Below are 24,933 nucleotides of genomic sequence, written 5' to 3'. Positions count from 1 at the left end.
TCATCAGCAAATATGCATAATTCTCTTTTCTTTGTTATACAGACAGTTTACAACATTTCCCCACTGTGATCCACTTGAGGAGGAGTCGAGGGGGGCGGCCGTGTGGGAAAAGAGAGGTGCAGATTTCCAGACCAGATCTGGAGCACTTCCTATGAGTCCAGTGAGAAAGTTGGGACCTATACGTTCCAACCCAGTTTGATTTCTCAGTGCTTTTTCTTCCTATTTTCTTCTATTTCAGCAGCGGTCTCCTGTTTCTTGTCAAGATGTCTGTGACTCAAACTAACAACCTCCTTGTGGTCAAACCAACATTAGAGTGAACATACTGTAAAACGATGGCATCAGAGAAAAACACCCAGCTGATTAAAACTCAGAGGATATTGCTTTGAGTTCCTGCAGAGAGACAGAAGGGAACATGAGTGTTTGGACGAGGGGGATCGGTGACGGAGAGGTTGTGTTTTTTGGAGAATCAGACATGTCTTTGTTATGAGAGGGGTGAGAAATACCAGGCCGGAAGTCTTTTCAAAGTGGCCGCCTGTCACCGGGACATAATGTTGTGTTCCATTTTAGGGGCCTCCTCCTCCTTAGACGTTTGTAAATTGAAAATGTCATAATGGATCGACGAGGTCTGTCCTAATTAGAAGGCTCCTCCAAATGAGCCGAGACACGCAGCCTTCTTTTTCTCAAATTTAGTCAATCGATTGTCACGTTTAATTGTACAATAAGGTGATCCTTGTCAACTTGAAACTTTTATTAGATAAAGTTGACTAATTAAAAGCCACCGCAGGATGTAAATAATGAATGCTGGGAGTAAACTCCACTGTTCTGGTTTCTGTAATATAGCCTATTGCCCTTTTATCGGCTACATTGTTTGTCAGTCAATTTATCACAGTATTTACCACTTCTAACGTATATGGACGTATAGTCTCTGTGATGTCACCCATAGGTGTGTGAAGAGCTGTATTGAAGCTCATAGTGGGCGGCTCCGGCCATCGCCATCGCCATCGCCATCTTGGCAGTGACGACGCAGACTAACTCCCGACTAATCCAACGGGCAAAGAGGTGGATCATCGGTGGAGCTGAGGCGGGCCGGGCAATGCAGCAGAGCAGACAGCTATAGCACACAGCTATAGCAGCTGGCGACCTGGTACGGCACCCAGCTGTCACTCAGAGCAGCCTCAATAATGCCTAACTTTAAAGGTCCCATATCGTGCTCATTTTCAGGATCATACTTGTATTTTGTGTTTCTACTAGAACATGTTTACATGCTGTATTGTTAAAAAAAACTGTATTTTCCTCATACTGTCGGCCTGAATAAGCCTGTATTTACCCTCTGTCTGAAACGCTCCGTTTTAGCGCATTTCGACGGAATTGTGACGAAATTGCAACAGAATTGCGTTGCTAGGCAACAGCTTGGGTCCATGTGTACTTCCTGTCAGTTGAAGACATTCACATCCACTGCAACCAGGAATAAACTGGGACACATTTAGAATGTTTACATTTAAATCTGTGTAAAGGGTCTAAATATTGTATATTTGTGACATCACAAATGGACAGAAATCCTGACAGCTTGTGTCCCTGTGGATTGAGCGTTTCGAAACTTTCACAGTATTTATGTAGGACTTAAGCCTGCTTTATAATAAAAAAACATGAAAATCTCACTTTTTTATGATATGGGTCCTTTAAGCCTTAATAAATATTTTTTTATAATTTAAATTTATAATATCCCTGTTCAGTTGTCATGAACAGGGATATAAGCCACAGAGACCAAAACCGTTTTTTTGTACCAACTTGTTTATTTTTGCTGTAAAGTTGGGCATTTTAACATGGAGGTCTATGGGGATTGACTCGCTTTTGGATTCAACCTCAAGTGAGCAACTTTTTCGCACTTCCTCGTTGGCTTCATTTTTCAGCTTCAAACCCTATTTCCAATGACTGTAACATGACATAACATAATGTGTTGCCACTGTTCTCTGCTTGTGTCGGGGACGACTTTCTGGAACTAAATTTGGTTCACTGCTTGGTGTGTGTGTGTTAGGCGTCTCATTTGTGGAGGAGGAGGAGGAGCAGACTCATCATTTAGTCCTCTAAGGTGGCCCCTGAAATGGGACGAGCTATGCAACAATAGGTATGTTAGGTGAAAGGCATCCCAGGAAGGAGGCTATATGCAGAAAGATGACATATGTATAACAATTTAAAGGAGGGGGGGAAGGAGGGGGTCGGGAGGGGGGGGGGGAGTTTGTTCCAATACCTCAGCGAATGCATGTTTTTAGGCCTACTAGCAGTTTGTGTGCGACAATGCTACAAAATTGCAGTAGCACTTGCGTCTTATTTACATAGAGAATCGCAAGTATTCCTCTTTCACGATATAGAATCCAAACCATCATTCAACAAGCGACTGATAGGACTCGCCACAGTCGGTACCGTACATCACAATGTCAAAGCAAAGGGCAACACAGAGTGAAGGATGATTCTTGTTACTTTTTTCGGAGTGCAATTGTTAGTCAAAGCTACGTTACGAAGGTGCGTGACGGACTAAAGATGCACCCGTCACATTTGCTCGGTGAATACAGATTTGTGACTTTTTGTCTCGGATAAAGCGTTCTTTTCTGGGGGAAATCGACTTTTAAATATTTACAAATATAAGATTTTTTTTCTTTTCAGGACCTACAAGTACAGAATATATGACAAATAAATAATAAGCAACAATATTAATTTTCTGTGTGGCGGAAAGGTTATGTTACATAAATCTGAATAACAACACAGAGTAATCGTAATACGACATGAGTACGAGAAGAGCAGCACAGATAAACACGACAGGTATTTTGTTGTTGTTGTTGTTTTGTTTACAGCAGAAATCCAGCTGCTACAAATATCACAAATATCTTGAACATACTGTTGTGTTTAAAATGCCTCTTATGATGAACAATAACAGATTCTGGAGACATCCTTTATTCTGGCTATTTCTGGTGTAAAACAACAAAATAAGTTGGTGTATATAACAATTATTAAATGAAGGACTAATATTAATACTATCCACATAATGTAATAAATAGAAATATAAAATAAATATTTGAAATACAATGTGAACTCCAGTCGCTAACTGGAGTGAAAAGATCTTTCTGATTTAGCATTGGAGGGGTTAATAGTGCCGTCGAGTAGCAGGTAACTACAGTATGATGTGAACATTGAGTGTAAAATAAAGAAACACAAGCAAAATCACTGACCGTCAGTCCATCAGTCTGTTAACAGAATGGCGACATGACGAATGTGAAATACTGAGCGTGTACATGAGACCTTGCTCTGTTACTCAAACAGTTTTCTTTTTATCGTTCTTCCTCTGCAAAAAAAAAAATAAGCTGATACGTTCCATTTCAACGGTTGGCTGTGAATTCATTGTATATATTTTCATGCTGTAAATCTTATTTTACGTAGTCTACGTGGCCCTAACGCTGTCTTTTTTTCATCTGTAGTGATTAAGAAATATATATAAATATAAAAGACGGATGGAGGGACGGAGGTTTTAGATCCCTCTGTTAAGGGTGGGTTCAGACTGAACACAAAGAGAACGTTGAGAGGTGGTGTGATTGCATATAAAGGCGATGCACAGATGTGAGAAAGATGTGTCCGTGTTGACACTCGAGTAAAACTTTTGGCCTATTCCGAGGCTTTATGACTCCCAATTTATTCCCAATTTATGAACATATGGAGACGAGAAAAGAGAGAGAGGTCCGGAGGAAAGTAACAGAGAGAACCGGAGGTTAGTGCGTATGTTACTAACAGCTAATACATTGGCTGTTTAAGGCAAATAAACATAGACTGCAAAGAAAAAAAAAAGAAAAAATTGTGGTAAAAATGTAGTCTGAACACACCCTAAGGGTCCCGGCCTCTCGTGCTGCATTCATGGCCCATGGGAGAGAATGTAGACTTTGGCTTCCAACTTGAAAACACTTCTCCGCTTACAGGAGTTCATACTAAAGAAGTTTAAAAACTTCCAGAATTCTGGTGTCACAGGTAAGTTGTAGAGGAAATATAAATATTCTTTTTTACTTTTTCCCGATCCTAATTAGTCATTATGTGATCACCGTGTTGGATTGACATAAGCAATGTCTGGTTTGGTATAAAAACGTACTTTCAAAAGTACCGCCTGTAACAAATAAGAAACCAAAGTCAACAGAAAAACAGAAACATGGACGCTTAACAGCTCCAAAGTAGTGTCAACATTTGAACTGTCGACCGACATTTGTTCCCATTTGACATGAACGCAGCATTATAGCCTGCATGCTTACTAGTGAATTCACCGGGTTGTGGTCTAAAGATCAACTTCCCTCTCTGTTGCCTTCCATTTCTCTTGCACTAAGCTACTACCATGCTCCGAAATAATATTTATCATCTTTTTTTTTGTTTTAATGGGATTCATTAACAACATACTGAGATAGCAGAGCGTGGTGCTTGTGGTGGCAGAAATAGCTTCTCTGCACTACAACATTGGATTAGAGGTAAGAAAAAACATCGTCTACCACGTCGCAGCCTACAAGGCAAAGTGAATAAAAGCGTGTGATTTAGCCTGTGAGTGGTCAAAAAAAAAGAAAATGTGTACTTTTACTAACCAGATTAAACCCAAAATGGTATGGAGGAGGTGATAGGTGCATAGTTTTTGCAGGGCACTAAAATGTGTGCCAGGACTGTATACAGCACTCATTTAAGATTCGATGACTCGTCTACCAGCTGTGGAAAAACTAAAATCTTTCATTGCGTAAATATCAATATGATAAACATATCTGCCGGCATCCTGTTGAGTTTGATGGTTAGAAGCTAATATGTTGCAGGACGGGGCCAGTGTGTGTATGTGTGTGTGTGTGTGTCAGGGACCTCTTGTGTGTACTTTACTGGGATGCTAAACAGAGGTATGAAGGGGGGGGGGGGGGCGTATCAGGAAGGAGTAGCAGGGACGCTGAAAATGTTCAGAGCAGAAACGAGCCAAAGAAACAAATCTCTAAAGAACGCTTGTTGATGCCTCCAAGTGCTGAGAGCTGCCCCGAAGGCACACTTCAAGTCTGTGTAAGGGTCAGACGGAGCGCAGAGGAAAACAAGCACTGTCCTCTTTGTCCAAACGTCAGCTCCAACGGGCCAATTTCTTCGAGCTGGAAAACTAAAATAAAGGCTTGTGGTCTAATCCGTGTTCCCCTGTTACTTTATCAGCAGAGGGAAGCCTACCCAGTCTCCAGACAGGCCCTGCTGCGTTCCTTCTGTGTTTAATGTGTTTCATATATTAATATATTCATGTGTGTGTGTGTTTGTGTCAGGTGTATGGTGTCGTGGTTTTTGTCGTAACGCCCTCAAATCAGATCAGCGTCCCCCCGTGTGCTGCTGCTGCTGCCGCCGCGGCGCTACGCCAGCGAGTAGATGGCGTTGACGGGCGAGGTGGCCTCGGAGCTCTCGTTGCCCTCCGTCTCGTCCTTGTCCTTCTTCACCGTGTACTGACCGATGAAAGAGCCGTCCTCGTTGAACTGGCCGTCGCCGCCCTCGCCGTAGTCCACCAGGCTGTCGTCGCTTTCCTTCACAGCGCCATCCAGCGACGTCTGGCTGCCCTGGAGAGGCTTGTTGTCCTCGTCGCTGCTGCAAAGGTGAACGAAGAGCTGTCAGTTAAAGGTCAAAACGGGAGCGGGATGCGGTTAAGAGTGTCAGCGGGAGCTCGGGGACCCTGTTGTCCCCCATCGGCACAGGTTAAAAGGGGAAAGTGAAAGGTTATGCAGGTTGCGGGTAAAGAAATGATGTTAATTCCATATTTTCAGCTTTTGTAACTCTTGGTGAAGTGACTGAATGTTCAGGTCACTCAGGTCATGCCAGACTAGAATTTAGATTTTTATGATTCATTTCTTTTCCATATTTTCCTTAAAGGATAGGTTTGAATAGTTTCAATTCTCTATAAATACAGTACTCACAAGCTATGTCATTTGCATTCTTAAGGTCAGCCAAAGCTAATAGGAGGCCAACTCATGTGGATATATTCTTCCTGGTAGTTCCCGTTAGGTTTATCCTGGTGTTTTGTCCCAGCAATAAACAGGATGTACCTCCACAGCAAAGAAACACCGTCAGTGGAAACATACTGTAAAGATAATTTCATTCTAAAGAGAATGTAACTTTGGAAGCTATCCACTCGATTTGACTAAAGCTCAAATGATAGTTTCTGTGTCCACATAGCTGCAAGGGTCAGTGTGACATAAACGTCATCATCTGTCCAAATCTACTTAAACAAAGAGTTCACGCGAAATCGACTGATGGCAGTTAGCACACATTTTCGTAATCTGAAGGTTACTTTCTAAACACGACCGCGTTAGCCTCTGGCCAGCAGCAGTAGTCGGAATCACTTCACCGTCTGTTTGTCTCAAATACTCGCTGCCTTGATGACCCAGCTGCACACGGACCACAGAGAGATGTGCCAAGGCTTTTCAGGTCGGGTCGAATCTAACGTTAATGTCATCTCTGTTGATCCAGTTGCTCGCTTCCACGACTGCAGAAGGCCGGAATGGAAATGTCAAAGGAGAACATACTGGCTGTAGCATTGTTGTCGGGGAAGCAAGTATTTCAATTCAGCATGTTTCCTTAATCTCTGATGACATATCATAGTCATTTTATGATTTAATACTGTAAACTTATTGGTCCTCTAACAGATGTCTGCGCGCAGCTCAAACATTGTGACTGTATGTGTTGTGTATGCAGACCGGTGTTGCCAGATTGTGTCTACTTGGGCTACTTTTTTCTTTAATTGGGCGGGTTGTGATCAGCTTGACGCGCAATGAATCACAGGGCATTTTTGCGTGGATCGAGGAGAGATTTTGTCCCACATCTCTTACAGTATAGACGAATCCAGCGACTGCTTAGTGCGTTCCCCCGTCTAACGGCCCCGCCGTTTCTTCGATGGCAAGTCGTCGTGACTCGATGTCTGCTAACTTGGTGTTAACTGGTGACTTTCAGTCGAATGCATCTGTGGTTGCTCGCGGTAACTAAAGTAAATGGTTGGCGCAGATAATAAACACAGATTAGTATGTATTTAAAGTTATTTAAAGTAAAATGTAAGGCTTTTACTAGGTCACCAGTTAAACAGTAAACCAACACTATGTGTTCTGATTGTGATCCCGACCAAATGTTTACTTTGTCATTAGGTTGCACTAGTTAGAGCAACTAACGTTATATTTCTCAATAACTCCACAGTTAGTTGATAGAGTTACTTTATTTTGTAGAACCACGACAGCCTCTCGACAGTAGCCCACTAATGTTAGCTAGCTAAGCTAACAGGTTGAAGTTTGCCAAGCTACTGGTGGAGCAGCTGATAAGTGCACAGGTTCTATACCGAACTTCTAGATATCGTTAAAAGTCAAAAGTAACGGCACATAGGAAGTAAAGGTAATAGTGGAAAATTGTACACTTCTTAGGACAGCTTGCATTCAAACTTGCACATATTGTAGGGAGACGCCACCGCAGTAATGACTACTTGTTGACTTCCGGTAGATGTGGTACTTTAATTCATGTAGACTAAAGTCGTGCTTCAGTGGAATTGCATCGTGACCTTACATAGGCTACTTAGAGAAGAACTCTCTCAACTTCCTTACGGTATGTGAGTACTGTATCAAGACAGACTTGAGAGAATCCAAACCTATCCTTTAAAAACATAGCTGCATTAGCATTTTATACCAAAGATGCTTGTTGATCCAAAGTTAAAAGTCGATTTTGCAGAACACTAACCAGTATTCGTCCATATGTTTTAAAAGCAACCCTGTCTCCTGAAAATTACATTCATATAGAACTAATTTGCCTTAATGTGTTTATAGGAAATATAATTACCTGGATTAAGTTCTTTATCAGCATAACATTGAATGTATTGGCAAACTGTTCACTGCCAATACAAAATATACTGAATGAATCTGCAAAATTCTCCCTAGCCTTAAAGGGTTAACTTTGGTATTTTTCAACCTGGACCCTATTATCCCATATTTTTGTGTCTAAGTGACCAATGGGGACAACCACTTTTGAGATTGGTCTAGTATTGAGGGATTGAGGGAACGCTGCAACTGGCAGCCGCGAAATGAGCTGCGAGGGCAAGTAAGCGGCGTCTGCGTAACGTTACGTCCACTAAAAATGCTTGTTTTTGCCACTGACAGGCTCAGATTGTTATAATAAGTGTCTGACAACTTCTCCTTTAGCAAGACTCTTTCAATGATTTCAGACACTTATGATAACAATCAGAGCCTGTCAGGGCAAAAACAAGCACTTTTAGTGGACGTAAATGACGGTGCCAGCTTGCCCCAACAGCACCATATTGCATCCTGTGAGCAGTTGTCGTCTACAGCGCTCTCCCTCAATACTGGACCAGTTTCAGGAATTGTTGTCCCTAATAGGCAGTCAGACACAAAAAAATGGGAAAATAGGTTGAAAAATAGCGAAGTTAGTACATGAGGTCCGTTATAGTCCTGCACTTGAATTATCTTTGATAACCTCGTCCCCATGACTACAGTAAAGTATAAGAGCGTCACACTTCCTGGACTGGAAAAAATACTGCCAGTGAAATTACTACGTACATACTTCATCAAATAAGTAAACATAGGAGACAGGGGTGATTAAAAGAGATAAATACTGTCATCAAAAATTCAAATAAGACATTTGCATACACATGCTAAATGGTGGCCATGTTCTGACCTGAGATCTACGCACGGAAACTCCATTGCACCTCATTTGTGGAGCTGTGCTTGATTTCAGTTCAGAGCATGGCCGCATGTCTCCTATAACTCTGATTTTAGGGATAAGAGAACTTCATGCACAGGAAGAAAGAGCTATAGGTTAGCTTTAGCTTTCTTGTCTCAGATCAAGCCAGTATAGCATAACAGCAGGAAAATGCACTCGAAGGATGCAAAAAGTGAGATATTTTTTTTTCTGTTTCATTGCTCTTCTCAGCTCAGGGCGTGTATTTGCATTTCAAGGTTATCAAACATTATGTACTCAGAGATTCCCTCGGAGAGGACAAGAATCTACACTGTAGCTTCTCAGAATCGTCATGCTCCATGCTGAAACACTTTGGGAACCACAGACATATCACTTGATCACATTTTTTTAGAAACCATACATGTTATTAATCAAGAGTACAAATGGACCACGGCAGAGATGCAGCACGACCGCAGTCACAATTCAGATCCGGCAAATTTGACTCCGATCGAACTCGAAATCCAAGCAGTTATTTTATCAATCCACAACAAGAATCTTTCAGAGTAGAGCGGAGAGAGACAGTCAGAGAAGAAGCAGAGATAGTGAAACAATGGACGCTTTCAGAACACATGCTGACAAGTAACAAGGTGAAGAGATGAAGAGAGTGGGAGTTGAGCACAAAGTGGGGGAAATGTGAGGGAAAGGTCCTCGTCTTTTAGTCGATTAAATTTGTTAATTTGTCACGAATATCCTCCGTTTGGTTTAAAAAAAAACTTCTTAGCAGCTTTGGCTGTATGTAAACGAGTCAGTGTGTCACTGTCCAAATACTTAGAGACTAAAGTGGTGGACACACTGCCCGCATGAGATTCGCGTGGCGGCTGCGTGGCGTGTTGTTTTTTATTTCGGCGTCTATGTTAACAGGTTTGAGTGGACACACTGCCCGCATGAGACGCGCGTCTCACTATTACTATTATTTACTAATTACCACACGTTTCTGAACATTTCTCTGTCTAAAATAAATATAAATTATATTTATATGAAGTTAAATGGCCATTAAAAAGGCAAACTATATGCAGAAAGAAAGGGCTGACAGCAGCAGCAGAAACACAGCTGACAGGCAGCCGACACGCAGCCAACACGCGATTAGTGTGAACACCAGACTCCTGCATCACGCAGCCACCACACGACGCAGACGCCACGCGCTCCTGACGTTGGTAGTGTGCCCATGGCTTAAGTGTTGTCAATAAAAGTACCCAGAAGGCCTGTAAGTAGTTGAATCAGGAGCAGATGTCCTCATAACTCATCGATATATCAGACACAGTGTGCAGTAAGGAGTATCCTCCGAGTGTGCCAGGAGTAGATCAGAAGGACATCACTCTCTGCGCACCGGTGCCACTGAATCGCTTCAAGATCACATCTCTTTCAGCTAATTAAATAAAAAATCTGGCCAAGAGGCAGAGCCCCCTTTTCAAACCCGCCTGCCCCGGTCACATTTGCCAAGCTCTCGCTTTCATTTGTCGACCGTATTGCACCGGCGGCTTCAGCGAGCCGAGGAGGGATGACTCCGAAATGTCTTCAGAATGAAAAGAGGGCAAGAGTCGGGAATGATTCAATTATCTGATTAGGTGATTTTTGGACTAGAAGAGCGAAGGTCGCCCATCTGCAGCGTTCATGGAAATGACTCAAATTAACACGAGTCAGGAAGTCAACTCGCTGTATTTTCTTTTGCTTTCTCTTATTTGACTTAGTTTTGTATTAGGGGACATCGTATGGGGTTGATATTATCCAATATTGGATAAATCATGCTTTTTCAAATGCATTGACATGCGTTCAATTAATAGATAGAACTCATTAGGATGTTAACAAATTGGCTCTAACAGACATTAATCAATTAAAATGCACTGCGAATGAGCAATGGGAGATGAGGTTATCTTAAAGCAGGATTAAGAGGACTCAGAGGGGGGGTGGGTGAGGTGACTCTTCTCCTTTCATACAGTACCTTTCAAGAGACTTTTGACTTTTTGGACCAATGAAGAAAATAAATCCCAAAAAAAAAAGAGACAGCGAGACACATAGGACATAAAGTGGGAAGGGGTGGAACAGAAAGACAGTCATGACACAGATGGACAACCAGACATGTTACATACACAGATACAGAAGAGGGAGATGAGGACAACATGTACAACATTTATATAGAGTAGAGGTCAACACATTGAAATCATCATAATCCTAATCCCAGTGGCATAAATCAAATAAAGTATATGTTTGATATTTGAATAAAATATTTTTTTTTGTCCATTAGAGACAAAGGCAGCATAGCATGTGTCAGAGCCATCTAATTCCAGCTTGTTACAACTTGAGTCTTGTTTCTGTGGTTTTGGCCATCATTGTAATTAGTTGCAATAACGCTGAAGTCAGCAGTTGTTGAGAAATGGTAACAGAACTTGACGGGGCAAGAAACAAAGCCCAGCATCGTAATTACTACACATCGGTGAGTTATGCCGTCCAATCGTACGATATGGAAAGGGTTGGCCAACAGTTTATCTAAACCACTTAATGTGGAGGTAAAACTGAGAGTGAGCTGATAATCTTTCATTATACGGGGAAAACCGTGCGCTCACAACTACAGTACAAGTACAGCAGGTCCAAGTTGAAGCAGGAAGTGGTTCTGTAAACTGTGATGGAAATTCTTCCTGGTCACCTTTGTGTTCTCTTCTAAATAAAAGTATCTGACCTGGAGGCTTGTTTACAACCCGTCTGAAGGTCTGAGTGCTTGTGTTTCTCGCTTCCGCCTGTTCTCAGCAATTGTCTTGTTTTGTACAACAAATTGATGGCCAGCTACGAAATGTAAGATCCAGGTTGTAATAAATTAGATTCATCCTTTAAAACCTACACTATAAAATCTCATGCGTGATGACGAGTAAAAGAGTTTTTCTTCAAAGAGTTAATGATGTTTAATTCATTCTTGTCCTACACACTAAAACTACTCTGAATGAAGAACAAGATGCAGAGAACAGGAGAAGGAGAAGAGTAGTGCCTGAAGTTTTTACTTTGAATTATTTTGGTAACACTTTCTATGACACCTGTATGTCTATAATGCATTATAAACATGTGTTATAATCTGCTTGTAGCATTGCATAATTATAGTTATATAAGCACGCATAAATATTCACAACGCTTTATAACAATAACCATAACGTACAATTTTGCAAGGATCATAGTGTATTATAATTCCCATAGTTGTAATATATTATAATCTTTTTATGATGCATTATAATGTCAATCTAAGTGGTTATTGTTTGCTTTAAGTGAAGTGAAAAACAGACTATTAAATCTATGCAAGAACAAAAACATTGTAAAATTATTTTTTACTTTATAATCACATTATAAGGCATTATAACAGTGATTATAATGCATTATAAAAATATTATAATTATTACAAATCTGGGAATTATAATACACTATGATCCTTGCATCAGTGAGTGATCAGTAATTATGAAGTATTTTGATATTTGGCCATATGAGCCTTTCTAAAATGCTTCATAATGTGTTATGATTATTGTTATAAAGCATTATGAGTGCTAATAACTGTGATTATACAGTGTTATATGCACATTATAATACATTTTAAGTATGTTTATAATGCATTATAGACATAGACGCCACAGACAGTGTTACTACTTTCAAGATTTGTTGATCCAAGGTCATAACCTTTTGTTTTTGTTTGTTCAATCTCTTGTCCTCCAGATGTGTTCTCCAGTTGTTTGTTGCCTACATCGGTTTCTTAAGGGTGTCAAACTGTGCCAAACATAAATGGCCCTGCCTGCCTGCCCTCACTACAACCTAAAATTGATTTCCCTCACCATCTCTCGCCCCGCGCACCTGGTGGCGGATGCTTTTTAAATGTCAGTCGGTGGAGGAAAAACAAAGCAATTAACCTCCAGAAGGGTGAAAAACATGTTAGTTCCTGAGCTGGAACCAACAAAAAAAAAAGGGCAAGAACTTCCATACCGTTCATTCCAGCTGCTTTCTGGGATCACGTCTCTTTGTGCTGCCGGAACAGCTGATCCATGAAGAGCCTGATGTGGTCATGAACACGGAGGCTTCTTTGCTCTTTTATTTACGGGGGAGAAGTTCCAGACAAGCTCTTTTGGTATTGACTGATCCCTATGCAACTCTGGGTAACAGAAATGCACACGCAATATTACATTAAGATTAATGGAGTTGTGTAATATTGCTCCAATATTGAGCTTGATAAAAAAAAAGCAGCTTCGAGCTATTCAATGAAAGATTAAATGGAGGGCAGGGGGCCATGGTCGGTGTGTTTTAATTCTGCTCTTTTCATGTGATTCTATAAGAACCTGTGGTTGAACCAAGGCTGTGATTAACCAGAGGCATTTTATATTTCATTCCAAACATGTACACTGTACACCGTTCTGCTGTGTTCTGAGAGAAAATGCATCGTACCTGAAATATAATTTCCCTTCGTCTTGGCTACTGTGAATTGTAATTATGTTATTTTTATTTGTACTAAATATGCAATTTAAAAACAGAATATTTATCACCAGGGTGGATATTTTGTGGTTAATCTGTTATTATAGAGTCTCATGTCTCATGTTTGGAGTCTAAAATGTTAAAAGCCTGTCCCAAGGCTTACTCGGGGCTTGACAAATTTAGCCTCATGCAAAATAAACCCAAGAAGTGAGAACTTTAGGTCTAGGCAAGAAAGCTACTTGGTTAGGTTTAGGAAAAGATCGAGGTTTGGATAAAAAAGAAGTATGCTCGTTACGTAACTTACATAGGTTACGTGGCGTTAGTTAAGTACGTCACAAAAGTGCGGTAAAATAAGTCAACGTTGACTTTTGGTTTCACACGGGACACAAACAGCGGCCTCTCGGGTGATAGTCCTGTGTTTGTTTGACCCAACCATCCAACCCGACCTCCTTTCTCTCCTGTCATAATTACTACGGCCACTATAAATATTTGTCTACCTTTTTATTTTCTCTGGGTTTAGTTTTGAATAAAATATCTTTTGGGAGACCAGTTGCAATAAACAAATAAACATACTGACTACAACATACATGTTTGAAGATGAGATAGTTTGGTTGATTATTGGATTGACAGTATGACACCCTTAAAGGAACCGAAGCCTGGCTCTCAGCTGCATCCTGTCCATCTCTCTGTTTATCATATTTAATCACTATGGCGTCAGCTACTTTCTAGTATATGTCCTGTGTCTATCACGTTGTTCAAATAGTGCTTTAAAAAAAACAGTGCAGGCCAGTTGGACTGATATTGTTTACAGCATGAATGAAATCTGTGCACTCTTTGCAGACTGACCAAAGAGCCAGCGATGCATTAATCAAGCAGATTCTACTGTTTGCCCCCCTCCCAAAAAAATAAGCTACACCTTATCCAGCCCACGTTCCCCTCAGCTCAGGGAAACATCTGTTCCCCCCCGCCCGACATGCACAGGCCAAGAGAGATGCCGTGCCGAACAACCAAAGTACCTGTTCTCGTTTTCGTTCCTGTCAGGGACAGATGACCCATTTCAGCGTGGGGGAAAGAGAGGGACGAGACGTGAGGAATACAGGGGAGACAGCGAGCGAGACGAAGTGTAGAGGAAAAGACAGAGGAAGGAAAGAAGGAAGGAGGACAAGGACCACATGATACATGCATGTAAATCCTCGCATGCACACAAACACACACAGAGCTGAGAGCTGAGTGGACTTGAGGGATTAGCACCAGAGGATGGAGTCTGGGTCAGAATCGGAGTAAAGCAACGACCTTGACTGTAAGAGACGGGTTGGGTATCGATGTTAGACTCATTATTGATTCAAAAAACAAAAGAGGATCTCACACACTGAAGACGGATTAATCACACGGTATTAAACACTAAAGTACAGCACCACTCAGGTGATAATAAATGATCAGCGCCTCTTTTGAAATGACCTCATTTACAGCTATCTTTTGAATTTCAATGCCATCACATGCACTGCTGTGTCAATCGAAGACTGTAATTACATTCTTTAGGCAAGAACATTTTGCACCAAAGCAGGGCTACACAATGATACAACATTCCCTAGTGCTTTGATGAATAGTCAAAGACAGGATCCTTGCTGTTATGTGTGTTGATATCGGTATTTATACAGTTGTATTTCCAGTTGGATCCAAGGTCAATAATACGTTTCAGAGGCCTTTCCTCATTCCTGAGTGTCAACAATTAAAGATTAAAGTTTTAGTGCCACTCTCACACAACGGAGTTAGAACGTGTAACATCTTAGATTTAGAAAGCAACAAATATTATTTGTAGTCAAAGCGGACAGACAGAGAAAAACCGACTCGTTCTTCATAAAGAAGAATGAAGCCACAGAGATCAGTGGGACCTGAAAGGAGCAAAAGACACATCACTTACCAACACACACTACACACTGTACAGAATATACAGCTCATATTCAAATTACACAAATATGTACTACTGTATATGTTAAATCTTTTTGATGCAAGTCCACTGCACAACACACACACACACACACACATGCCTTCATAACATAAGGCAAGGTTTAAAGGGACTGTTTGTAACTTCTTACACGTATAAATCACCCGGGTCGGTGTCCCATGCGCGCTCACGTGTGGCTACGCTGTTCAGACTCAGACTCCAACACAAACTACACGGAAGCACCAAAACCGCAAAGTTCTATCTAGTGAAGCCCGTCTGTTATACAGTGTTGGCGGCGGTCGGAGGACGCGGAGGAGACCGTAGCTTTGGTCTCCAGGACCGGAGTCACTGCTGTACTCTGCTCCTCTGCCTGCCTTCACTCACACACCGCGCTCGTTCTCAATCGCTTGGCTCGCTCCACCTCACCTGCATGCGCGCACACTCCACACTGCAGAAGAGTTAGTTTAGCTCTGAAAATATCTAGTGAATGTACAGTGGATGTTTGTGCAGAAATAACTGCTGCAGCTCCTCCAGACCAACAGAGGTTTCCCGTGTCTTGTGAAGTGACGGGGCTCCGCAGAGAGAAACGTTATCGTCTCCGACCAAAACTCTGGTGTCTCCCCTGTTCCCTTCGGCCGCGGTCGGGAGGCTGAGGCAGGAAAAGCCAACACTAGGATCAGCATTGATTCATGGAGAGACCTTCGTCTGGTCAGCTAACATTACTGCCAAGCAGCTGAAATATAGAGTGATATTGTGGTTTTAGCTGACGTGTGTCTCCTCACTGTTTTGAGCAATGCTCGTTCATGTCTATGTAGAGCGAGCACAAGCGCGAGCGCGAGCAACAGGACGCTGGCTTTCGTTGACTTAACGGCCACAGGTGTCGCTGTTAACAAGACATTTCTGATTCTTACAAACAGTCCCTTTAACAGTCCCAGACGGTTTAACACTCTGCGTTTCACAAACGTTTCGGAGAACTACGGTGGCCTTCAGGTTGTATTTGTCCCTTCTGGGCTACTGTAGAAACATGGCAGAGCAACACAGTGAACTCCATAACGAGGACCCGCTCTCTCCAAGTAGACATGAAGGGCTCATTCTAAGCTAACGAAAAAACGATTCTTAGCTTCAGGTGATTATAGACTAATGGAAATGAATATTAAATTCCATTACTGCTAACATATCCGCCGAAATGTTACACACTGTTCTTTTAAGAAATGATTTCCTGTTCTGCAGCTGTATCTCTCTGCTATAGTACTTATTGTAATACCCTAGTCTTCATACGGTACACAAGATGAGACGTGGCGATACTGAGCAGTTTTACAACTTAATCCATTTACCACAAATTCTCTGGACCAAAAAACTAAACATTTTCAAATTAACTTCAAATCATTTCAAAGGTCAGCGTTCATACAAAGCTATAACAACCGATGTACTGCAGGTGGTGCGGACGCCACATTCACATTGTGTTTTATACTTACTGGTAATCAAAGGATCCATCCTGGTCTTTCTGATCTACTGGGTCCAAGGGCAGATCTTTTTTGTCACGAACTAAGGAGAGAAGGAACAAAAGGAACATGTTCAGCATTTTGCTAAGAGCTCCACTGATGTTATGGTTAGATTTAACACACAATGTTGAGGAGTTCCTGGACTTAGTTTTAACATGAAATTAGTCCTCATCTGGTAACTTAGTTCCACATCTACCTCAGCCTTCATTTATTAAACTGTTAACTAACACTGCGTCCCAATTCCATACTTATTTCCTATAATACTATATATATATATATATATATATATCATATAAACTGATACCATAAAGCAAACAAATGTGGACCGTGCACTGATAGAGGGCATAATATGAGATGCTTGCTGAAAGACATTCATTAAATTGCTGAATTTAAAATTGAAAAAGGGGAAATGTGTTTCCATTAATTCATGACTTTTTGGACTGAGTTGCTGTCCCAGTAATTCATGTATACTGTAGTATGCATTTGGAACACAGTGCACTTTTTAAGAGAATTACAAGCCTGTTTTAGTAGCAGTTATATAACATAGCAACCCAGTCGGCAGAATTTTTTTTGGCATTGGACGTTTCTGCAAACCACGGATACGGTGAATGACGACGTTTTTCAACCAAAAATACGTTTCATATCAGCCTCGTATCACGCTTGCAGAAACGCAATGCCACATGGTAAATGTTGTGAAATGATTGGTTAGGCTTAGGGCATTTTCACACCTGTAGTTCGTTTGCTCTGGTCTGAATTGGGGTTAGGGTTAGGCTTAACCAAATTTTGGTGCACAAGAAACTGCTCTCTACTTGGAATTTCCATGTGGGAAACCTGCCGGAAGTAAACAAAGAAGAGCAGACTTCAAGAACGCAACAATGGAGGGACAACTACGCGGCTTGATCTTGGCAATTTTTCACTCGAGGCAAACGATACAGTTTGAAAATGAGGCGACTGGAAAGCAATGTATTGATGCACTGGAGTTGTCGAAGGCGCATATCAAGACAGTTCAGGAGGAGGCGTGCATTAACCCTCCTAAACTGTGACATGCACATTGGCCTAAAATATTTCCAAAGAAAAGGCAAATTTGTCATGTTTTAAGGGCACTTGGAACAACATTTCACAGAACATTAGTTATCAACTCCGTTCTATCCCTTATAATCACCTAGTTCGACACTCCTCTATCAACTGTACAGAAGCCTAACCATAATTTGGATTTGCTCTGGTTATAAAAGATTCCTATAGAAACTTGAATTTTCTAAACAGACAGCCTAAATGCCAAATGTTCTGGTTTGGGTCTGAAGGTTGGGGTTCAGGTAAGGGAAGGAAAGTACCCGAAAACTGGACTGATGAACCTCTAACTGGTATTTATTACCCGTGGTCTTCAACACAGCCTGACGTTACACCTGTTTAGTACTGATGTGACTAGCGAAGACAAGCGTAGGCTCTTTAGTAGTAATGTTGTCTGGTGTCTGGTGTTGACGTGCACAGCGTTGCTTGCTACCGGAGCTGGTTTAATCCAAAAAAGGCGCAACGCTTTCTCCAGTTGGGCCGGATCAAGATCGAATCATGTTCTCACCACAAACGAAGCGTACCGAACCGTACCGGGGTTCGTTTGGAAGCAAACCGAGACCACCCCTTGAAGGAGGTCTCGGTTTGCTTGTTTTGTTGCTGCGATCAGAAGACTAGAAAGGAGCTATATAAATGAAAGGTTTTACCACTTACCGTTTACTTGGTCAAGGTTAGAAAAAAGAACAGCTGATTGTAACGTGACGCACGAACACCGGTCTCCTGGATGGAAGCCTTTTGTTTGTTGGAACCATCCACCTCTCCTCCCGCCCGCCCGCCCTCTGTGTCTCTTTTTGCTATTTAAACTACGTCACTCGTTCTGACCAAACGCAAAATTGTCGACATTCAACGTATCCCTGGTTCGCTTGAAATGTACAATGCCACAACTTTTGTTTCCTGGCGACTGGGCTGAACATTGGGTTGGGTTTGTAAGGTGTGTCAATGCTTCAGTCAGTACTGAAAACACATTTTACTCCCAGTGCATGTGTGTGTGAGTTCCTCTCATTAGTCACCTTTTCTGTTATAATCCTTATTTGACTCATTACGAGGTGTTAGTCGTTCACTTTCACAGCATCAAAGTTCAAAACCTACCGAGACATTTTGCGAAACCAGTCATGCAACCCCCACCTAGACATTATAGAAACTGCAAAACATTAACAGGACTCTAACTTCTATTGTTCCAAACCGTTAAATAATCACATACCGTAGATAAGCATCAATGTTGCATGAAGACAAAATATTTGTCTGAACAAGGAAAATACAGTTGTTTTTTTAAGTGCATTTTAATAATTGTGTATAGGAGTAATAAATAGATAAGACTGTGGTGTTAGACAAAATGTTCAACATCATCAGCTTTTTTTGCACAGCTTACAGTGGCTTGTAATGGACCAAAGTCTGAAACATATATCTTCACAATAAATGAATAAAACCTAGATATCACACCAAATATAACAGGCCATATTTAAAAATTACGCAGCTGTCGATCACTGCTCGCAAAGCACGCAAACTCCTACTGTCAAACTAGGCAGCGCTGATCAAATATGAATCAATATTCTGTTAGGTTAATGCCTATTTCTCTCCTCAAATGTTTTCAGAATCATCTTGTAGTGCACGGTTTAAAATGAAAACGTTTGCTCCGGCCGGTGGGTGGTGCTTGGTTTTGGCTCAACTGTTTCCAACATGGCAGGTCTCTAGTATTCAGAGACATTTGACTTATCAAACTACCAAAACAATTTAATTTCTTAGACCTCGTCATCACATGCACGGATGTATTTGTAAACTGAGGTTTTCCTATGCGTTTTGGTCTATCGTCCAAACCCAAACGGCTTTTTAGGTCACTGAGAACAGAGTTTTTGGTTTGTAACGTCAGAGTGTGCGCCGTTATCTCCTCTGTGAGGCGTCATTAAAGCGGCAGTAGTCAGTATATTTTCGGCATCATTGGGCAAAAATTCCATAATAACCTCTCAGCATATTGTAATTCAAGTGTTCTGAAAAAAAAAAAAACTAGACTTCTGCCTCTCCTCATGGCTCTGTTTTTAGGCTTTAGAAAATCTAGTCCGTGACGGGAGACTTTGACCAATCACAGGTCACTTATTGAGAGAGAGCGTTCCTATTGGCTGTGCTCCGGTCATGTGACCGTAACTTGGCGTTCCTTCAACAGATTTCACAATGGCGGCAGCGTCACAAACGTTCTCATTTTACAGATAAACCGTGCACTACAAGATGATTCTGAAAACATCTGAGGATAGAAATAGACATTAACATAACAGAATATTGATTCATATTTAATCAGCGATGCCTAGTTTGACCATTTGGTCGGAGTTCTCGAGTGATTGACAGCCGGCTCTCATAGACGGCAGATGGACAGCAGACCTCAGATCAGCTCTTACTGCTTGTTTTCCTCCGGTCTGTGAAATCTTGCAGATGCCATTAGGATCACCGGAGGACACAGAGGAACATGATTTTTTTCAGGTTACCTGTTTAATGTACTACTGTCACCATATAGCGACCGTTTTATAAAAATAACTTTTTTTAATCATAATTTGTTCCAATCTCGCCTACTTCAGCTTTAAAGAGGCAACATGTCGTGCGACTGTGCCATGAGTACATCCATGAACGGCGGACGTGGCCGAATAACCTGCTAACAGGATTTCTTACATGTTTACACGTAAATGTACGGTTACTCTTCTACTATATTGAATGAACAGAATGTGCTACATTATCCAATGCAACACTCCCACGGCACAGACCCCGTCGCCAGTGTGTGTGTGTGTGTTTGTGTATGTGTGTGTGTGGCTGCCCACTGGCCTTGACAGCAATTCATTTGTACTTTTTAGCATTTTTCGTCTGGACGGGATGTTATGGGAAGACGCCGTTTACAAAAATACCTGTGGATGTGTGGACTAGGCCTTTGAAATGCAGCATTTATATTCAGTGGCCATTACATAACCCATTGATACTGTTAAATTACCGTGGAGGTGTACATTGAGAAAAATATTGACTCCATCCACTTCCCTACTCTCCTATCGGAGCCTCGGTGTCGGGCCTTACCTGGGTATTTGCCCCCGCGACTCCTCTTGATGAAGCAGACGATGAGGAGGATCAGTATGATGAGGGCGATGGCACACATCAAGCCAATGAACCAGCCTTGGGTGGCTATGTCTACCTGGTCTATGTAGGCTGGAGACATACACAGAACACACACAGACACACACACACACACACAGGAGAGTGGAAACACAGTGAGTTCATTTCTGGACTGCAATGATTGACAGAGCTAACACAAATCAGATGATCTGTTGTCATCGCAGAGCGCTCAGCAACAACTCAGAACCAACATGTCATTATTCGCCTTTAAGCTCACATCCAGGATCTCTAACAATAAGGCGTTTGTCTTCTTTCCTCTTACACAGAGTGTGAGTTAGAATCAGAGAAGAGTGGGACACGGAGGTTTGTGGTGTGAAAATAATGATTGCTTCTAATACACCCAGAGAGATTTCAGTGCAACCTGAAAGAACACACATCTTTGATAGCTGTCAGAATAATAAAGAAGATATTAGCCCTTCAAAATCATATTCATTTATCATATACTTATTATTATGTCCACGCCAACTAATCAGAAAAGAACCTATAGAGGAACAATATGAGCATCATTTACATGTCAGAGGAGAACATGTGAGTTGTGCGGAAAGTCACAGAGAAGTTCATCTCACAGATGTAGAACACATCCATCACATCAGATACTGATCATAAAGACAAACAAGTTGCAGTTTGATTACAACCCTTTGGAAGAGCATGCATGAAAACACAAACCTTGTAGATACTACTACTGACAGAGTTGCACCCAGAGTAGCCCACCTGGCTGGAACCCCTGCTTGTTCCACCAAGGCCAGGTGGGGTCTCACCTGGTTTGTTCTTAAAGGTGAAGGGTTCGCTGCTGACGCTGTTGAGCTCATGGGAGTAAACCCTCAGATGGTACGTGGCGCCTGCGATCAGATCTGCCACCTTAATGGGGGGCTGCTGTTTCACCGCTACAACTTTCACCGTCTTGTCGCCTTGAAGACACAAGAAAGGGGCGCCGATCACACTCCAGGGGGGGCGGTGTGGCCTTCGTTCCACAGTCAAAGGCTTACTGTGCTTACTAGCAAAAGGTCACGGCATCACGATGCTTTGCAGGGAGACGGTTTTTCTCAGAGTGAGAGCAGGAAGTGAATTGAGACTGATAACAATGCATTGCCCGTCCCCCATCATAAACACTCTTTCACCTCTTTACAGAATTGAATCATACGCGTGATGTAGTTTGGTACGTCTGGACGTTACACCTAATGTATGAGGTGCAACTCTTTTGAAGCTCGGTCCAGCTGACACGTTATGGTTCATTTTCCTCTTTGATGGCTACATTTTCTCTCAAGGGTATAATTCTCCAGAGAAAACTCTTCTGAAAATGGGGAGCAAAGGACCAGAGGCCTGTACTACGAAGCGAGTTCAACATACCCAGAGTCTCTTCTTGTTATCTGGCTTAACTAACCCTAACAACCGCGTTCACATGAACGGGGCGGTGTTTGCAGCATCTGACCAAATCCACAGACTGACAGGCAGAGCGGCACATTTTACAAAGGAAGAGCGAACTATATTAGACAAATACGAAGAAGTTAAACACATAATCCAGACTAAAAGTAACACAGTTGAAGCTGCCAAATACAGGAAGGACAACTGGCAAAAGAAAAAACTCCCGATGTGTGAATGCGTAAATTGACAGAATTATTAATTTAACGGAATGCTCAAAAGTCAGATATAGTCGTCTAGATATAAATAGCTATTATATGTGTAATGAATGAATGGTTTACACAGCATTATGCCTTTTATCAAAGTTGTGGCGTTTATGACTGCCGTTTATGACCGTCTCCGGCGATGTGAAACGGACTCAAGAGCAAGTAAAAACAAATATATAACAACATAATTCAAAGCGGTAAACACCCCCAGCATAAATCCAGCTGTCCTTCCTTCATTTGTCAGTTTAAACTGTGTTGTTTTTAGTCTGGATTATGACGGTTACTTCTTCGTATTTGTGTAATATCATCATACAATCTGCATGCTGAGCTCTGATTGGTCAGTAGGAGGTGCTTTCATACGAGTTGATCTCTTATCTGGAACATAACCTTAGGTGTTCAGCATCAGTTACCATGGCGATCTACCCTGGTAAGAAGTGAACCACCGTCCTAGGACTGAAAACCCTGAAGGGGTTAACCCTGAAGTTACCTCGCTAACCCTAAATCCTGCTTCATAGTACAGGCCCCAGGTGTTCTTTCAGGCTCAGCCACGACACTGTGGACATCAACACAACTAAACCGCTCCATGAATTGGCCGCTGTGTGCGTCATGTTTCGACCGGGCAAGAATTGAAATTGACCGTTACAGAGCTGATTTTGTTCTCGGGGTACCACCAGGGTCAAACGTGGCAAAGCATTGTTTGTCTCAATTAATCACAGGCCCACACTTAACTTCATGAGGTCAAATGAAAAAAAGAAACGGCGACAGCAACCTGCATCTTTCCCGTGGAAAGACGTGTCGGTCATGACTTGGCCGTGCTATAAGCATGACTCTGAGGTTGCGGTGAGAGGAGAGGGCAGCACAAGGTGGTGACATCATGCACCATGCTGTCAACCAGGGACTCATTCCAAAGCCATGCTATTAACACCAGCCCTAAATCCAGCCAAACAAAAGGTCTAATGCAGACACAAGAGAAGACAAGCCAGTCCTTTTTTTACATACTTAGTCAATGTAGTGCTACTGTCTGAATGAGGCCAAGGCTGAGGATTAGTATCACTCTTATTAGATCTTGGTGTTTTAGGTGAATGCAAAAATGATTCAAATGTCTTTTTATTGCATCCCAGTCAGCAGGAACAAATGTTGGCATTGTACGTTTCTGCAAACCACGGATACGTTGAATGTCGGCGTTTTTGCATCCGATCAGAACAAGCGTCGTAGTAAAACGAGCGATGCGCAGAGCAGGTGACGTTACATCTTTCACAACAATGACCCGCTAGATGAACATTATCCCGCTTATTACACGGCTACTTACTGAAGAAATCAATAATTTGACACAAGAACGGTCCGCCAGAGTCCGACATCAGAACTGTGCCCATAGCAACGGTCTTTTATATATAGCAACGGTCTGTTATACATAGCAACGGTCTGCTATACATAGCAACGGTCTGCTTTACATAACAACGGTCTGCTATACATAGCAACGGTCTGCTATACATAGCAACGGTCTGCTATACATAGCAACGGTCTGCTTTACATAACAACGGTCTGCTATACATAGCAACGGTCTGTTATACATAGCAACGGTCTGTTATAAAGAAATAACAGACCGTAGAACGCTGTGATCGACCAATCAGAATCGAGTATTCAACAAAGCCGTGTAATAACTTGACATAAACTGGGAGGTGACTCATTTTACAGTCCACCTTCTTATGTACTTTATCCTGATTTCTCGAGACGTGTTCAGTTTGCATTAACAGCAAACAGCAAATTAAAACAGAGCAGCAACTAAAATATGTTTAAATATATTAAATATATATGTCTACTCACTAATAAAAGTGCTTCTCTCTCTGCAGTTGAGGTAAATAAATGCCACGCCTACTATGTGATCATTTTTACAAAATTTCCCGGGTTATATTATGAGCATCAAATCATGCATCAATCATTAAAGGATGAATACGACGGTATTAGAACGTGGTCGTGCCATCTTTATGTGTTCATCATGTGAAAAGACTGACTTATAGTGAAGTTTTAACCACTTTGGTTCTACTTGGGATTAAAGTCAAGCAGCTCAGACTTTTACTGCATAAAGCAAGTTATTTGAATATAATATCGAGGTTGGAATATGTGGAATATATTTCTCATTTCTTTTTCAATGACAAGTATTCCCAGTTTTCATCTCTTATACCACCAAAGCATCATCCTTCAACCTAATCCCTCCTCTGACAGACATGCAGAGACTTCTGAATCACAGTCAGGCAGACAAGGGGAGGATGAAGGGATGATTATGGGAGTTAGGGGAGTGTCAGGGGCTTCCTGCAACTCTCCACTTAAGAGTCAAAGCTTTCAGACTTGACCTTGGAGAACAGGGGATGGATGGATGGGTGGGAGGGGTGGAGACCATTAGATCAGTCTCACCATCCCCCCCCCCAAACCCCCTCTCCCTTTATCTTTCTATTCACAT

The 24,933-nt window shown here is 41.8% G+C and overlaps 1 protein-coding gene across 25 annotated transcripts in view; it reads right to left on the bottom strand.

The window, feature by feature from the left end:
- Positions 1 to 2,654: 2,654 nt before the first annotated feature.
- The window catches only part of nfasca (neurofascin homolog (chicken) a), a 167,193-nt gene continuing 144,914 nt past the window's right edge, over positions 2,655 to 24,933 (bottom strand). For 12 of the 25 annotated variants that reach the window (XM_037764635.1, XM_037764644.1, XM_037764666.1 and 9 more), the window contains 5 exons: positions 21,609 to 21,758; positions 20,755 to 20,883; positions 18,796 to 18,831; positions 16,612 to 16,681; positions 2,655 to 5,616 (listed from right to left, as the gene is read on the bottom strand). In XM_037764635.1, coding sequence (XP_037620563.1) covers positions 5,388 to 5,616; positions 16,612 to 16,681; positions 18,796 to 18,831; positions 20,755 to 20,883; positions 21,609 to 21,758 — 614 coding nt within the window. In that variant the 3' untranslated portion in view covers positions 2,655 to 5,387. Of the gene's footprint in view, positions 5,617 to 10,696; positions 10,715 to 14,207; positions 15,084 to 16,611; positions 16,682 to 18,795; positions 18,848 to 20,754; positions 20,884 to 21,608; positions 21,759 to 24,933 lie in introns of all 25 variants that reach the window. The other 13 variants (XM_037764792.1, XM_037764800.1, XM_037764805.1 and 10 more) reach the window with 9 other exon arrangements.

The sequence above is a fragment of the Sebastes umbrosus genome, chromosome 1 (genome assembly GCF_015220745.1).
Source record: "Sebastes umbrosus isolate fSebUmb1 chromosome 1, fSebUmb1.pri, whole genome shotgun sequence".
NCBI lineage: Eukaryota > Metazoa > Chordata > Actinopteri > Perciformes > Sebastidae > Sebastes > Sebastes umbrosus.
The sequence above is the reverse complement of the archived record's forward strand: the minus strand, read 5'-3'. Positions and strand labels throughout refer to the sequence as shown.